Source organism: Penicillium waksmanii, assembly GCF_028829765.1.
Source record: "Penicillium waksmanii strain IBT 27052 chromosome Unknown utg000008l:1.0-5622682.0:1.0-5626561.0, whole genome shotgun sequence".
NCBI classification, from domain to species: domain Eukaryota; kingdom Fungi; phylum Ascomycota; class Eurotiomycetes; order Eurotiales; family Aspergillaceae; genus Penicillium; species Penicillium waksmanii.
Genome location: NW_026643254.1, coordinates 1992814 through 2008890, shown reverse-complemented (window position 1 = coordinate 2008890; position 16077 = coordinate 1992814). Strand labels below are relative to the sequence as shown.

At 48.7% G+C, this 16077-nt stretch overlaps 7 protein-coding genes across 7 annotated transcripts; 3 read left to right on the top strand and 4 right to left on the bottom strand.

Moving 5' to 3' along the window:
• Nucleotides 1-67: 67 nt before the first annotated feature.
• Nucleotides 68-575, top strand: N7481_009066 (import motor complex subunit PAM16; the record flags this gene model as incomplete). The annotated part of the gene is made up of 3 exons (XM_057268285.1): nt 68-70; nt 167-324; nt 377-575. The coding sequence occupies 3 exons, from the start codon at nt 68-70 to the stop codon at nt 573-575; spliced, it is 360 nt and encodes a 119-aa protein (XP_057118962.1).
• Nucleotides 576-1520: 945 nt separating this feature from the next.
• N7481_009065 (D-arabinose 1-dehydrogenase (NAD(P)(+)) ARA2) lies at nt 1521-2831 on the top strand (the record flags this gene model as incomplete). The annotated part of the gene is made up of 1 exon (XM_057268284.1): nt 1521-2831. One exon carries the CDS (start codon nt 1521-1523, stop codon nt 2829-2831), a length of 1311 nt encoding a protein of 436 aa, XP_057118961.1.
• Nucleotides 2832-5520: 2689 nt separating this feature from the next.
• On the bottom strand, nt 5521-6921 carry N7481_009064 (F-box protein; the record flags this gene model as incomplete). The annotated part of the gene is made up of 1 exon (XM_057268283.1): nt 5521-6921. One exon carries the CDS (start codon nt 6919-6921, stop codon nt 5521-5523), a length of 1401 nt encoding a protein of 466 aa, XP_057118960.1.
• Nucleotides 6922-7425: 504 nt separating this feature from the next.
• On the bottom strand, nt 7426-9516 carry N7481_009063 (ankyrin repeat domain-containing protein; the record flags this gene model as incomplete). Its single annotated transcript, XM_057268282.1, has 1 exon — nt 7426-9516. One exon carries the CDS (start codon nt 9514-9516, stop codon nt 7426-7428), a length of 2091 nt encoding a protein of 696 aa, XP_057118959.1.
• Nucleotides 9517-9977: 461 nt separating this feature from the next.
• Nucleotides 9978-10709, top strand: N7481_009062 (uncharacterized protein; the record flags this gene model as incomplete). The annotated part of the gene is made up of 1 exon (XM_057268281.1): nt 9978-10709. One exon carries the CDS (start codon nt 9978-9980, stop codon nt 10707-10709), a length of 732 nt encoding a protein of 243 aa, XP_057118958.1.
• A 1038-nt stretch (nt 10710-11747) lies between these two features.
• Nucleotides 11748-13782, bottom strand: N7481_009061 (putative topoisomerase family protein TRF4; the record flags this gene model as incomplete). Its single annotated transcript, XM_057268280.1, has 2 exons — nt 11748-12203; nt 12265-13782. 2 exons carry the CDS (start codon nt 13780-13782, stop codon nt 11748-11750), a joined length of 1974 nt encoding a protein of 657 aa, XP_057118957.1.
• Nucleotides 13783-13968: 186 nt separating this feature from the next.
• N7481_009060 (uncharacterized protein) lies at nt 13969-14892 on the bottom strand (the record flags this gene model as incomplete). The annotated part of the gene is made up of 1 exon (XM_057268279.1): nt 13969-14892. The coding sequence occupies one exon, from the start codon at nt 14890-14892 to the stop codon at nt 13969-13971; it is 924 nt and encodes a 307-aa protein (XP_057118956.1).
• Between the last annotated feature and the right edge of the window lie 1185 nt (nt 14893-16077).

The window sequence follows — 16077 nt, the reverse complement described above, 5'->3', positions numbered from 1 at the left end:
GCAGCCGAAATTTTCCCCTTCTTCCTTCTTCACCTCCTTGTGATCATCGCCCTTCCCCGTCCACGTCATGGTGAGTACTTTTCCAGAGATGAATTTATTGAATTTCTTATTCCGTCTCATTTCATGTCATTGGAATTACCATTAACAATTCTGCTCTCCACTCCAGGCGCACCGCATTGTCTCCCAAGTCATCATCACCGGAGCCCGGGTCTTCGGCCGCGCCTTCGGTGAAGCCTACAAGCAGGCCCAGGCCACCGGCAAACACAACGCCGGCAAGAAAGGAGGCAGTGCCTTCAGCGGTGGCTCCGGAATCACCCTCGATGAGTCCTACAAGATCCTCAACGTCAAGCCCCCCCGGTGGCGGCGCCGAACCCAGCGTCGAACATGTCATGGAGCGATTCAAGAAGCTGTTCGATCTGAACGATCCTCAGAAGGGTGGCAGCTTCTACCTTCAGAGCAAGATTTTGCGTGCGCGCGAACGGATAGAGATGGAAGTCCGCCAAACACAGCGAAAGACTGCCCAGGATAAGGAATTGAGTGAAGGCTGGAACCCCAAGGTCTACAAGGACCGGTGAAGCAGTACCCGCCATAGGGGTCACTTCCTGACTTCCTGCGCGTCTCGTCGCATCCTCTATCCTATTTGAATTATTGCGACATGGGTTTGGGTTCCGTTTTCCACCTGCGCATCCTCGTCCACCCTTCCGCTCGTCCACCGTCCACCCGCCCACTTCGGTCGCCTCTTGTCGCGATCAAAGTACTCCGGATCCGCTCGTCTTTTGATTTGGCATAGCATGGCGTTTTTGGGGGTTCCCGTGAGGGAGAAGCCCTCTCCATTTTATTCTCTCTTACCTGTTTTAGACTGAGGGATTGACATCGACTCCTCGCGATGATTTGATCTCTCCGGCCTCTCGGGGCCCTGTGTATATCATCTACCCTTCTACCCCTTCTCCCCTTCTCCACTCTGCCTTGGGAAAATCATATGTACTATAGCTGTAAACTGAACATGTTCTAATGCCGTTGTCCTGCATCATCAAAGTAATCAAAGTAATCAAAGTAATAAAAATCACAAAAGTACCACTTTTTTGCCACCGCCGGAGGAAGCGGCAATTGGGAACTTCCTAACTTCCTCCGAGCCACTCGCCCTTCAATCCCCCCCGATTTCACTAGCACCGGAAACTTGAACTAACTTGAAAATGGAAAGGGTTTGGCAACAGCCTTGAACCAAAACTAACCGCCATGGCGCCATGGCGCCATCCGGAGTGGAGTGGGGGAAATCGGGGAATTCCAATTATCTTCATTTCTGTCCCACTCCGACCTCCGCATCGGGATAATTCGATCCAAACTTATCCTACTCTTCCCCTGTCTCTATCTTCTATCTTCCCTGAATATATTTTTCCTCTCAATCATCTCTCTCTTTTCTCTTTTCCCACCTAACTGAATGTCTGCCACCACAACCGCTCCGAACACCCCGACAATGCGCCCCTCCACCCCCCTCTCAACAACCCTCCCCCCCATTAATAATGGGCACAGCAACCTTCAACTCCCAATACAACGCAGACCCCTACGCCCTCCCAACAACAGAACTCGTCCACCGCGCCCTATCCCACGGAATCCGCGCCTTCGACACATCACCCTACTACGGCCCCGCCGAATCCCTCCTCGGCCAAGCCCTATCCTCACCCGCAATCACCACCTCCCACCCAAGAAACACATACCACCTCCTTACAAAAGTAGGCCGAATCGCCTCGTCCTCATTCGACTACTCCCCACCCTGGATCCGATCCAGCGTCCGCCGCAGTCTGAACAGATTACACACAAATTATCTAGACGTCGTCTACTGCCATGACGTCGAATTTGTCACTCCCGCAGAAGTCTTAACCGCTGTGCGCGAATTGCGACGCCTTCGCGATGAAGAAGGTGTGCTGCGCTATGTTGGTATCTCGGGATACCCGGTCGACGTACTCTCAGCACTTGCGGAAATGATTCTCGTCCAGACGGGTGAACCGCTCGATATCGTTATGAGTTATGCGAACTTTACGTTGCAGAATACGCGGTTGGCGACACAGGCGTTGCCTAGGCTGATCAAGGCTGGTGTGGACGTTGTACCTAATGCTTCGCCGTTGGGGATGGGACTTTTGCGTAGGGATGGGGTGCCGATTGGGTCTATGGGGGATTTTCATCCTGCGCCTGATGCTTTGCGGGGTGTTGTGCGTGATGCGGCGGGTGTTGCTGATGGACGTGGGGAGAAGTTGGAAGTTGTTGCTATTCGATTTGCGCTTGAGTCGTGGTTGAGGGATGGGGCTGGGGCGGGTGGTTTTGGGGCGCCGATGGCGAAGGGTGTGGATTCGGATCCCGGGTTTATTTCTGTTAAGAGTGTGGGTGCTGGGAGGAGATTGGGGGTTAGTGTTATGGGGGTGAGTAATGTTGCTGAGTTGGATGAGACGTTGAGGGTTTGGAATAGTATTGTTGATGGGCTTGAGAATTGTGAGGATGGGGAGTTCGAAGGGAAGGGTGCTTCGACTCCGACGACTTCAAATATTTTGACGCCGTCTGAGGGATTGATTACTGATCGGGCTTGGTCTCGTACGCGCCGCGCAAATATTTTGCAGCTGGCTGCTGAGATTCGTGATGTTATTGGGGAGGAATGGGTGGATTATGTTTGGGCAAGCCCTGACGCGGACTTCAAGAACTCGTTGTCCGAGGAGCATCTCGCTTTCGTTGAGAGTCTTGAGGTCGAAGGGGAGGTCATCGATTCCCCTGCCATTGACTATTCTACTCAGGATGAGGGAATGTTGACCCCGCCGTTGGATGTGGAGAGACGGCTTGAGTAAATAATGGACGATGATGCGCGGTGTTGATATTCAGTGTCCAGAAAATGTGGCTATTCCCAGGTTGCCTTCGACTGTTCTTATTGCGGAATTTGGGTTGTATATAGAGTTGTTCATATTCATACGAGATACTACTAGTACGAACTAGTAATATTCCCGCCGTCAATTCATGGCAAAGACGACAATAAATACTATTATGGTTGAATTCAGAAAGATGATCATCCACCTGGGACCTGGGCAGCATCGGCAGCCCTAGAGAGCTTGTGGTAGAAACAGCTCTGGAGGAGAACTTGAATAGTGTGGTCAGAGTAACATCACCGCTGTTGCGTTGCCAACTTTGTCTTTCCACCTGGGCATGGCGGCAGAAGCTGTTGGGGTCTTGAGGTGCAAAGATAGATTATGCACTGCGCTCGACCAAGGTCCTTCATGCTACCCACTGGTTTCATGCTACCCACTGGTGAATCCTCTAATGTGGATCAGTGGTCTTTTGAGACTCTATAGGAGTGCAGCCATGAAATGATCATATGGATGTCGAATTGTGGAGGAACGGAACGCGTATCAAACTGTGTCGGTCAAACGCTTCTTTCAGCATGGCCGTAACTCATAACATCGAAGAAACAAGTTATTTGGAACGAGGTGCGGAAATACTTTGACGAGCTACGCCAACTTCCATCCTCAGGATGCTTTGGCAATGTCTGTAAAAGACAAATTCTAGTCGAGATTCTTTGGACACACGAGCCAGATCCTTTAGTGAATGGCCTGTTTGGTTCTCAAGAGGACCTCAGCGAAGCAGTGGTTCGATAGGGACCATTATACTAGGAAATTAAACAGCAGATTTAACCTCGGACTGAGCTATAAAATACCGTGATACTAGTAATGGCATTTCTTCAAGTTGGCTTTCCCTTTCCGATTTAGTGCTTATACTAGTAGTGAATTGGAAGAACACATTTATTGATTAAGAGTCGAGATTTTGTACTCGACAACAAAGATAGCCCCCTTTTTGATCTACTCATTCCGTCTATGGATTATGACCAGTTAATAAACCGTCAGCTACCACCTGTCATGCCTCGGCTCAACGAACGAGACTCCTTAGGTACACAGCAACGGCTGACTAGCATCACTGTTCTGGTAGTAACAAATACCATCACAACATTCATCCCGACTGCCATTGTTCAAACAGGATTGTCCAGCTATATCAATATTCCTGTTAGTATTCCTGACTTGGAAGCGTGGCACTAGAAGAAGGAATAAAAATGCGTACAGTTTCCACATCGTGGGACCAATTCCATCGCGAGAGCTTCCGGCTCTGGAATAGCTGCGGCATTGACCAAGGCAGTGATGGCACCGAGAAGAAGGAGGCTGAGATATCTCATGATGACTTGAAAGGCTTCGTTTTCGGTAAGATATATACGAGTATTTGGGTAATCTCCGTATAAAACTGAAACTGGAGGTTGAGGTGGATTGAGATTGAGGAAATCGCGAGACTGGAAAAACAAACACCTTATCCCCGGGGCCAGTGGCTACCCAGTTTCGCCTATTTATAAGCCCTTCCAGGGCCACTTGGCTCAATTCCGTCGGTTAGATGACTTTCAATCATGATCCACATTTATTGGGGGCGAGGACGGCTCGCACTCTTCTTCATATGAACCAAGAAATGATCTGCACAAACTGTCGGGGCCAGAAATGGTTCTATGTTTTTCGCCCCAAATTACTTAAGTCAATAGTACTAGTACTAACACGCGTTCGTTTTATCTGCCAAAAATTGTCATGCTGTTATACAATGGCCCCGTTCCAGATCTCGCCTTCCTTGGTGCTGACTGCAAGCTGAGAGGAGGCGAGTGGTTGTGAATAGAAGCCTCGCTACAATGTATGAAATTTTGTAGTATGAAATCGTCATTTTCGGCGTCTTTTTTAGGTTTTCATATTCTATATTAGATAGCGGGCCTGTGAATATGGCTGAGTAATAATGGACGATGATGCGCGGTGTTAATATGGATTGAGTGTCCAGAAAAAGTGGCTATTCCTAGGTTGTCTTTGAATATTGTCATTGCGGAATTCGGGTTGTATATTATAGAGGTATTCATATTCATAGGAGATAGTACTAGTACTACAGTCATTCCAAAATAGGCTTGACTGATACACACTCGATCACTCTTTTCAAGGGATACTAGAAGGACCACCCTTTCTGCTAATCAGACCACTTCCCTTGTACATTTTTTCTTAGCATATTTTACCATATAAACTTTGGATACACCTCCCCCACATCCAGTATACAGTGGCGCCGCAAAGGTTTCCAACTAGTAGCTACCTGGGCCTGAAGATGGAATAAATTGGCCAATCTGTTCCATCTCAGGTTGCTACTAGTACTCTATATAAAATGAGGTTAATAAACGAGTAGGTTTAAATTATATAGCAGAAAAGGTGCTAAGAGTGGTCCAATTAGCAAAAAGGGGGGTTCTTCTCCCAGCATCCCTCCTCTTTTCTGGACCTGCTGCCAAGACATTAACGTAGATTTTTCTATTACCTTGGGAGCCTTCAGGTCCGGACCAGAGACTACCTAAGTAGTACATATGGAGAGATACTGGAATGAGATTGTTGCCGATAGGAGACTTGCCCTTAGAAGCAGATTTTATTATGCAAGCCTATTTGCAACTTGCTATAGTGACCAACTACCCAGTCACAGGACATCACTCTAAAAGCCAAACAAACAATTCCGCTCGATAATATCCTCAAGGTGCAAATCACGTAGACGAAACCCAACTCCCGCAGCCGAACATAAAAACTCTAGTTCCATTTTGAAGTCCGCAAACTTCTCTAACATGGCAGGTATAGGACGAGGTTTAGCGTTAGACTCCTCAGTTGACTGCTGGACATGCATCCAGTTTCCCTTGACCTCTAAATAAGTCAGGTTAGGGTAGCGGCACTTCCCTCCTGAGAGCAGGTCTTTAAACTCCTTAGTTAGTTCAGTTGTATGCTCTGATTCTAGATCATCAAGGATAAGGCTTTCCAGCGTCAGAGGCAAAACATCACTGAATCTATTCCTTGATGTGTTGCCCATGGAACTCCAGCCCCGGTCCCAGTCTAGTATATGAGATATCTGCAGCCGAAGTTCCTTCAGCGCACTGAATCCTGCGAATGATCCGACGTAATCATAGTCGTGACTCTGGTAAGTGGCATACTCGTTGGTACAATCGTCGGTCAATGTTAATGTTTGCAAGGTCTCCTGATGTCTTTGCAATGGTGGGTAGTATCTCGACGCGTACATCCCCTCATCATCCGCACTATGCGGGTTATCGGAATGCTCAAAGATGAAAGATTCGAGGCTCTTGGGTGCGCCGATCAAATCCGCGAAGCCTCTTCGGGAACAACTGGACTTGAGGTGGATATGAGTGATATTGGAGTACCGAATATTGTCAGGCACGTAGCTGGCCGCATGGAACTCTTGATCTTCGACATATTCCTCATCAGATGTACCAGCATCACATATCATATCGCCACAGAAGCTTCGTAACGAGGGAAGTCGAAGTATTGGGAGAAAGTGCGATGAGCTGAGGCCACCATCTACATCCGAACACACGAGTGCAAAATGTCTTAATTTAGACAAACCAGAGCTTTCCTTTTCGGCGATCCTGGCCATCCACTCGAGAGTGTAGTTTGAAAATCCATCAACCTGTAGGACCAGGTCCTCCAGATTTGGCATGAGCGCCAAAAGCAGAACAGTCCATTCATCATTATTCTCTCCACTCTTTAGTTGCAAGTCCCATCCGGATAGGTTGTCGTTGGGCCCCAATGTTGATTTCAGAACTGGTAGAATAACCTCCTGTTCATATCGCACGCCGGAAGTCGGCTGCCTGGCAACGGCGACACGAAAAGTGCGCACTTCTTGCGCTAATTCCGGATTGAATGCGAGTGTGTGTACCAAATGACTCAAGTGGCCATTGCGGTGCTCTATCAGGTCGATCGATGTAAAGACTTTGGGTAACAAAACTGGATATAAGGCACGGCAACAGGAGGCAAGCCGTCGAATATCCGTGTGGCTATCCAGATAGCTTGCTATTGAGAACAGCAACTCTGCTGGTAACGTAGAGAGCATATTTCTTTCTGAAAGGGGGGCCTGAGTTAAAGCATAGTGAAGATGGTGTTTATGGCTGGTTAAGAAAAACTTTTGGACATCGGCTGGCCGGCAGCACCTTCGCCAAGCCTACATCTGTCATGCAAAATTTCGGTGGCACATAGGGTCAAGCCACTATCCACATAATTTGCAAAGATCCATCTGAAAATTCTATGGGATTCCATGGGCTTCATCCTACTATGATATGAACGGCGCATTTTACCGAACCCCTCAGTTTAATGCGCCCAGCTAAATAAATGGTCGACGCTAACTTGAAGCAGCGTTAGTCAAGGCGATTTCGAGAATGACTGTAACTAGTAGTATTCCCGCCGTCAATTCATGGCGGAGTCTATAATCAATGTTACTAATATGATTGAATACAGAAAGAGACTCATAATCCATGGATGCCGTATTCTATTCACTAGCATGTGAGGAATCCTTATTGTCTGAGTTGACCTCCCCTGACCCGTCACCCGAAGCAGCAACTCAAGATCCAGACTCGCTCTCGGACTCTTCATCTTCAAGCAGCACACGAGAGAAAGCATCGGTGAAATACACCGTGTCGTCGAAGTCTAGATCTTGCCAAATCAAATCCCAGATGGTTTTACCATCACTGTTCACCAAGTTGCAGTCAGTGTAGGCTCTTCGTAGCTCCACCAGGCTGTCGTCACAAGTAATTACCATACCAATCCCTTCATGTAGGGGGAGATTGCCACGGTTATTTTTCGCCATAAAGTCCGCCCGGTCATCCCGTCTGAGGATACGAAGTCCAACTGAAAATGAACTCCGTGCAGCCATATGCAGAGGAGTATCGCCATTTTCGTCCTTAGTATTGGGATCGCTGCCAGCTTCAAGAAGGATCTTGAAAATATCCTGTTTGCTGTTATACCATTCAAAACTGCATGCCATGTGAAGGGGAATTTGACCGAATGAATCTTTTGCCATGGGGTTGGCCCCTCTTTTGAGGAGGAGCTTGACTGACTCTGTGCAGTTTTGAAATGTTGCTTGATGTAGCATGGTGCGACCAAGAGGGTCTTGCGTATTGACGTCTGTTCCTCTTTTGAGAAACCACTCGACAACACGCTCACACCCCTCTTCTTCGGCATCAGGATCTCTCCAGTAAGGCATACGGTGTGGCCAGCTGTTTTGATAAACAAAAGTGCTATCATTTCCTGTATCGACGATGCCTGGTGGTAGTAGTGCAGTCCGTCCGAAATCAGAGTGTCCATAATCCAAGGCTCGGAATATTGGATTAAGATTTGTCGACTCGATGCAGTTTATACTGGCACCTGCCTCGAAGAGAACCTCCATCACTCTAATATCACCAGACTCCAAAGCCAGCCGAAGAGGACTTTGGTCAGAACCGTTCTTGGCATCAATATATGCGCCCTTTTCGATGAGGAGAGAGACCAATCCTGCTTTTTTGTTCAAGACAGCCAGATGTAGCGGCGTGTCGCCGTTTGGATTTCTCACATTTGGATTTGCTCCATTTTTTAGCAACAACAGGACGGGATCAAAGCGTCCCATACATGCCGCAATGCATAGCGGTGTGGTGCCAACTTGAAGGCTATGGTCCAGATGGTCTTCAGAGCCACCATGGCCGAACCCTGAAAGACTTTCCTTTTCCATCCGTACAAACTCTTGAAGTGAAATAGGTTTTTGTGCATTAACATTCCGATCCAAACCATCGGGATTCACGCCGTAGTCCAACAACGTCTGCACCTCGCGACCCAGTCCCAAGTATGAGGCTATCCACAATGGCATGAACCCATACCGATTTTTCAAATAAGGATCCGCACCATAGTCCAGTAGAGTCCTGGTCAGCGTTTTCTCATAGCCCAGGCGACTGAAAATGCCATTCTCGTTAGACAATGCTCCCCGGGAAGCCTTGCCTAATCCATGAATAGGCGCATCACCGTTACCGTCAATGAAATTAGGATTGAAACCACACTCCAGAAGCACGTCCACGGCGATCAAATTGCCTTCTATAGCTGCAATCTGTAATGCGGAAGTGTTGCATTGATACAGAGAGTATAGATCGACACCCCGATCATGGAGTAATCTGATCATTGGCCCATTATCACACCGAGCTGCAAGATGAATTGCGTTTTGCCCATCCGCGAAAGGAATTTCTGGGTTTGCTCGATCCTTGCGGAGGAGGACATCCACTACCGCAATTTGATCACCTTTGATTGCTTCACTGAGGGCATTTTGGCAATATACATTCAGATTCATGTCGCCGCACGCCTTTTCTCCGTATTCGATCAGAAGCGTGACAATCTTGACATGTCCACGGAAAGCTGCGATATTAAGGGGCACCTCTATGGTCCTCGCGGCATCAGGCCCATCAATGGCGCCCACCTCGATGAAAATTTCAACGGTCCTTGAAAGACCCCGTTCTGTTGCCCAATGAAGTCCGTAATTATCTGTTCTCGATATAGAAGAGCGGTAGAGGTGTCGGTTCAAATGGGTATGACAATGTCGATTAGTTCTGGCAAAGGCGTTTATTTCTTTCATCGACTGCAGGTTTTCTGCAATGGCCACCAGTAGCTCGTTTGGTAAGTTGAGCGATGCCATTACTGCCGGTAGAAAGAATCTTTAACAGAGACTACCTGTAATCAGATTCAAGCCAGTTTCCAGAGTGAAGTTGATGTGCCATGACTCATGGCGCAGGAATTAAATATTTGTCCTGAAAGCCCGCTAAGGTCTGATCGAGGCTAGCACAGCTCGCATCACATGGGAATAAAGCAAAGCTCCAACTTGAAGTTTTCGGCATTATCAAACTGAGATTTGAATTTGGATCGATTGGTCTTTTTTAAATCGCCCCGTCATCTTATCTAGCTGTAAACGAGGAGCTGTTAGTTACGCTATTGTTTTGGTTTTGCCTCTTCTAGTTTAGCGCTTGTATTGACGGTATAGTACATTTCCTTTAATCTGATATTTTTAATGCCGGCAATTCTGCCTTTTGATAGAATTCTTCGATCAAAAAGGATCATGATTTCTCTACGGTATGTATTAGCACCGAGTCAAAACAGCAAATGCAGGCGCACCGCCTCGCTGCCAGTATTTGGGGGCAAAAAGTGGTGTCAGTCAAGCGAGTAAACGTTCAAGGGCTGGGAAGCATTACCTTGGAAGTCTTCATGGATGATGGCTCTTGTCGGATTATTCAATTTCGAACGCAGCCCCTGGATTTGAATCCAGCTATCAACCAACCGCCTTCTTGGAAGCTACGCTCCAGATGTACAAAGATTGAGAACTCGGTTCGTTCTAGGGATAACGTATTTGTCTTTCATATGGAAAGAATAACTGGGAAGACCTGGATGGAAGCAGACGAGCACTGGGAACCAGCCCCCGTGCAATGCGTAACTTCACTCGGTCGTGTCTTGTCCAAATGCTTCGTGTTCAGAACTGAACACGAAATCGAGAACTATGTCAAACCAAATCTCCAGAAGATTCTCAACATGCCAACTCGCTCGAACATTGATGTCAGGCCCTATTTTCCATTAGTAGAGGAACTCGTCGAGGTATGCCCGAAGCTCAAGAGATTTTCAGGCTTCTTTTCACATTTGGACCTCAACACGATGAACATCTTTGTGGAAGAAACAAGCCAGCTTCATGGGGTCATTGATTGGGAAGATGCCCGAGTGCTACCGTTTGGCTTCAATTGTTCGGCCATTCATTTTCTAGCTGCAGAGTTCCTGACTGTAGAGTCTGGGAATATTGAGTTGGTAGAGAGCCAGAATTATGAGGAAATGGAACGAGGGTTCTGAAAAACCCTGCTGCAAAATGCACCTCCTGATGAGCTACAGGTGATCAATAAAAATCCGAATCTCGTGCGGCTTGCAGTCATCACGGGCACCATTTTGAGGATTTTGGGCGTTTATGTTGTGGACAGTAAAGAGGTTACTGATCTTCATACGCCGTCACTTCATGCCTTGCCTGAGTTACTTACATATCGAATACCAGCCTTGCGAGGTGAGAAAAGGCCTTTCCTGGAGCTCGCTGCCGAACAGGATTATAGGCTGAAGTTCATGGCGGCTTCCGTCTACATCCATGGATTGGCGAGATTTCAAGCTGACCGGCTCGGTTGGTGGCCTCGCCAAGCTAGAATCTTTTTTTAAAAAAATCCCGTCATTTTCGCCGTCGCTTTCAAAGGTCCTCGGATTCTAGTTGTAATTGTTCTTCTACCGAGCATGTCGAGATAAGAGGTGACAGGAAAACAAATCATTCCACCAATTCTCCAAAATCATTGCATACCTCGTATCCTCTCCAAGAAATAGCATATAGCTCGTCCTCGATGAGAAGGAGGATCGGAAGGGGAGTAAACACCAGTCAGACAAGCAAGTAATCTCAGATCACCACTCGGCCAAAAGGATTCATTGGACTAGATAAAAAATACCTTTGGAATAATGATAACAGTGAGCGAGTTGAATCAGCAGTCACAGAAGATCTGCCGATGCTCAAAATGTAGCGTGGTGCAGTGCAGTGCAGTGCATCAACACAAGTCGGACAGAACGCTTGAAATCATAACCGGTTCGGGGGAAATTCGAACTCGAACTCGAATTGGTATACCTGGGAGGGGGTAAGTCCATCCAAGGGTTTCATCATTCCGCATTCGCATTCGCATTCGGGTTAGGATATGCTTTGGGCTTGCAGGGTAAGAATAAACCAAAGACAACAAAAAGAGAAAAAGGAAAGCGCTGAAAATGCAACAAATGGTGCTGCCAAACTACCACCGAAAGTCAAGGCCGACATCGACATCATCGTAGATGTATTTATATTTCCACGGAGCGTAACGGAGGGTATCTCTAACAATTAAACAAACACGCAGAAGAAGTTGACCGATATCGTGCAGTCATAAAAGACTGTACAATAAATACAACGCGGGCGACGTTTAGGCGGCGCGAATCGTAGGCGGCGGACCAGGAGGCAGAGGCGGAGGCGGTTGAGAATATTGCGGAGGTGGAGAAGCCGGAGGTGGAGGGGGGATTGCGGTAGATGTCGAATCGACTGGAGGACTCGTACACCTCACGCAGTTGGAACCGCTGGACCATGTACTCTTCGTAGTTGGCGGCAATTATTGAGCCCAAGATACTGCCCTTTGTGTCTTCGGAGTTTGTCAGTTCAACCATACGCCGAGACAATATGGTAAAAGCCTGAGAGAAGGTCCGGAACACCAATGCGATTTCCTTGGTTCCGCCCGAGATGTCGTTGTCTGGGTTGTTTGGGTCCTCAATCGTGAGACGATCCCGGCTGGCGAATTGCTACGGTGGGGTGTTAGGACGGTATATTGTACAATGGATCGCGTATTAGGGCTCCACTTACCTTGCTAAAGAACATTGGAGGATTCATACGAATACCCATTTCTTCATAACGGAAGATATTACCGTAATAATCAAAGAAGTTTAACAGGATCTTGCCCAGATTGAACTCCTCACGCCGCGGCATATGCTGCAGCAGACTCGCAACCAGGCAAGTGATAGAGAAACCACCCAGGCCTCCGGTCGGTACCTCATTCAGTCCTCGGATAAGCAAGAACTGCTTGATGACCGAAACGATTACTGGCATCGCTGGATACTGGTCCTTCCACATTCTGAACGTCTCGTTCGCTCTAATACCACTGTCATTATCAAAAGACAGGTCAACGCGCAGCCCAGTAACCTTGTCCACGAATTTTATAATGGGCACACGAGCGTGCGCAATACTTTCAATGGACCCGGGAACCGCGATGCCAGCGTTCTTGATGAATGCACTGAATGCATAGATCTGGCCAGGTCTTTCGCCAAAGTTTCTCTTCCCAGAGCGAGTGAAATCTCGTGACATAAGAACCAGATCAACATCGGCAATGGGGAGGTACAGCCCCGAGGCAAAAGAACCAAAAGCATGCAGTTGTACGCCGGGGTATCTCTCCTTGAACACCATCTCCAACCGCTGAATGAGATCCTGTCGCACAAGGTGTTCAAAGTCATGGGGCTTGATCCAACTGTAAAAGGAAAGAACCTCCTGGTGTAGACGAGTGCCCATATGTAAAGCACTCATTCCATCAGTCCAGGGTGTAGCAGACTGTGGGGACAGGGCCTTCCAAGCATAAAGCACAGAGCCATCACTGTGGAACCTTGACATAGGTTTTCCGACCTTTGTGGAGAAGCCCTTAGGTTCATCATCACGGGTTCGTTTGCGCTGCAAAACTGTCGAGTCTTGGCTCGGGACCTGGCTCTGGTTCTGGTTTTGATTCGCCATGCTCTTGGGGCCTCTGGGGGCATTCGCCGGAGGAATTTCTCTTCTGTCCTCTTCTTCCTCTTGTCCTAGTCCATCCATATTGCCCAACGAGATGAAGTCATGGTTGTCGGCCACCGCATCTTCCTGCTTTGGTGCACTGCTGGCTGCCAGCCGAGCTTTGCGAATCAACTTCACGACATCAAGTTTCTTGCCCGTGGTCTCATCGGGCGGCGGCAAGACTGTATATGGGTCGGGGTTGGACCATTTTGGGGCTGGCGCTGGGGCTGGTTTAGGCCTTGAATCGCCATCCTTGTCGTCAGACGCGATTGCACGTCGTTTTCGAGGTCGCGATTCATCGTCTGAAGAGTCTGAGAGGTCCATTTCCGCTTCCTCGCTGTCACTCAACGCGTCAAGAGACGCGAATTTGGGGGTCAATTTCCCATCGTCTGCTGTCAGAAGCTCCGGTGTCGTTTCTCGATTCGGCGCTAGCAGAGGTCGCTCGGAGGTATGGGGGAAGCGAAAGGTGAAATCGCGTCTTGGACGCGACCGACGGTCTCGGTTGTCTCGACCTCTTCCGGATGGTCCCCGCGGCGCATCGTTCCCTTGGAAGACGAAGGGCGCCATGGCGTTGAGAAGGGAGAGTGGGCGTGGGATTTGACGAACTGGAAAGAATACTTTTGCGAAATCAGTTCTGATGCTAAATGGAGGCCCGCAGAAAAAAAGAGATGTGCGTCTTATCGTGGAGGCGGTGTTGGGTGGCAGAAACATCCACAGATCACAGAGACAACTTAGATCCATTAAATATTTAGTCTAGCTAGGCTCACTATGACTCCCATGATATTCTCGCAGACCTTTCTCTAAAAGGCCAACAAGGTCCTTCTGCACTGCCAGTTCGGTAAAGCTAACTCTCCCCGTTGCCCATTCGAGCCAGCCCTCTACTCTGGCTTCTCTCCCTCTCAACAACCCCACACTCACATCAATTATCGTTGGTCGCCCAGTGTTGTGCCAGAAAACGTTGGCTCCGCAACGTTTGCAGAACTCCCGGTATACATCTGGGGAGCTCTCATACCGCTGCATAGTTCCACGATCAAAGGATAGTGGCGATCGGTCAGCGTTGAAGAGGTTGGATCTGGGAACAAAGGCCCAAGCTTGGATGGGAAATCCACTGCCGAGTCGACAGGAAGTGCAGGCACAGGTCCCTGCGAGATACTTGGTATCTCCATCGCATAACCACCATTTGACGTCGTTGGGGTTGTCTGACGATTTGGAGTGATAGGGTACTAGCAAGTCAGGCCAGGGTGACCATGCCTGGGATGAAGATACGTCTGGTCGAGTGATGTAGAATTGGATGCCTCCGCAGTGGCATTGAGCATGTAGTTCGCCTTGATGCAGCGGAATATTCAGCGTATTCTGACTTGTGCTGCTGGTACTGACATCCACTTCGTCGGAAGACTGTTCGAAACCGGCCTGTAGAGCACATCTTTCCCTTGCTGGCCAACCTGGAAGGAATGTGCTCAATCCGCCATCGCCAGTATCCTCGGACTGCCAGTGCTGGATACTCTTCACTGGAGGAGTGTCATCTAATACTACGACCCCCGCGGCGACCAGATATCTGCCACTCGATTTCAACCTGGCAAAGATGTGAGCACCACAGGTTCTACAAAAGAAGCGGCTAACATGAGGGGATTCGGAGTAGATCTGTAGTCCATCCAAGGTGGCGGGCTCATGCTGCATGAGATAATACGCTGCACCCAGGAGGCCAGTGATGGCGCGACAATTGGTGCAATGACATAGTTGGAGCAGGGAATGGTCTGCGACAGCATCCAGATGGATCGACTGAGTTACGTCTCCACATAAACAAGTGACCGAGGTTGCCATGCGTGCTTTATGCGTGCTTTGTTGTTTGCTTTTTGCTTTTTGCTTTGGAGAATCTGATTTGCTTTTTGGAGGAGATGATTGGCGCGTCGAGGTTGACCTTGGGGCGAAGCTCACTCGGCTCACTCAGCTTGCCGATATTCACAGGGTCGAGTGCTCGAGTGCGCAAGTAGTGCAAGATGGTAATGTGCTCAGGCGGGGCGAGCGCAGAAATGTGCTCTCCTTGTACTCGTAAGTAAACCTAAGAATAACTCTGGAACTACCATTCCCAGTGCGGCGCGAGTACATCAGTAACGTAGCAGTAGTACCGGGAAGTCACGGGCGGTCCGAGTATAAAAAGCTGGCGGCGGCCCGTCCTTTCCTTTCCCCCCACCTCATCTTCCCTGCTATCGCTTGCTTTACGCTCAACTCTACGTTTCCCACTTTTCAAAACCACCAATACCTCTCTATCTCAAAATGGGTGAGTTTTCAAATCCTCCTTCTATGACCCCTTTCGCTATACCACATGCCGCATCTCCCGCTTCACCCCTCCAATCTTTGCTTTTTGCCCGAGACCCTGGCAAGGCGGGGTCATGGCGGGGTTACCTGCACTCGTGTTTCCCCCTCCTTCAGTCATTGTAACAGACGCTGACCAACACCAGGTTCCGACCACGGCTGCAGCTGCGGCGCTTCCTGCCAGTGCCCTGCCGGCGCATGCCAGTGCCCCGTATGTGAAATCTTGACTCTTGACTCTTGACCCCTTATCATTGTCTGAAAAATGACGCGACACAATGACCCGCTGGCTAACCCCCCGCTTTTTTCCGACTCTTTAGAAGTAAACCATTCAACTCGATCGCCATGCTGTGATGGGTAGCTGCTTGAACGGATCTTGTTCATTGTCGAATCAAAATGCGAATGGAGATAGGCGATGAGGGAGAGATCTCATCTACCGGATGGTAGCGTTGTGATGTGAGATCGGGCACTGCGGAGTTTTACCGTCGTTTGTGTTTTCCTTTCATGCAAAACAGAGCAAAACAACCCTCAAAAAAATGTCTAGTCAATCGT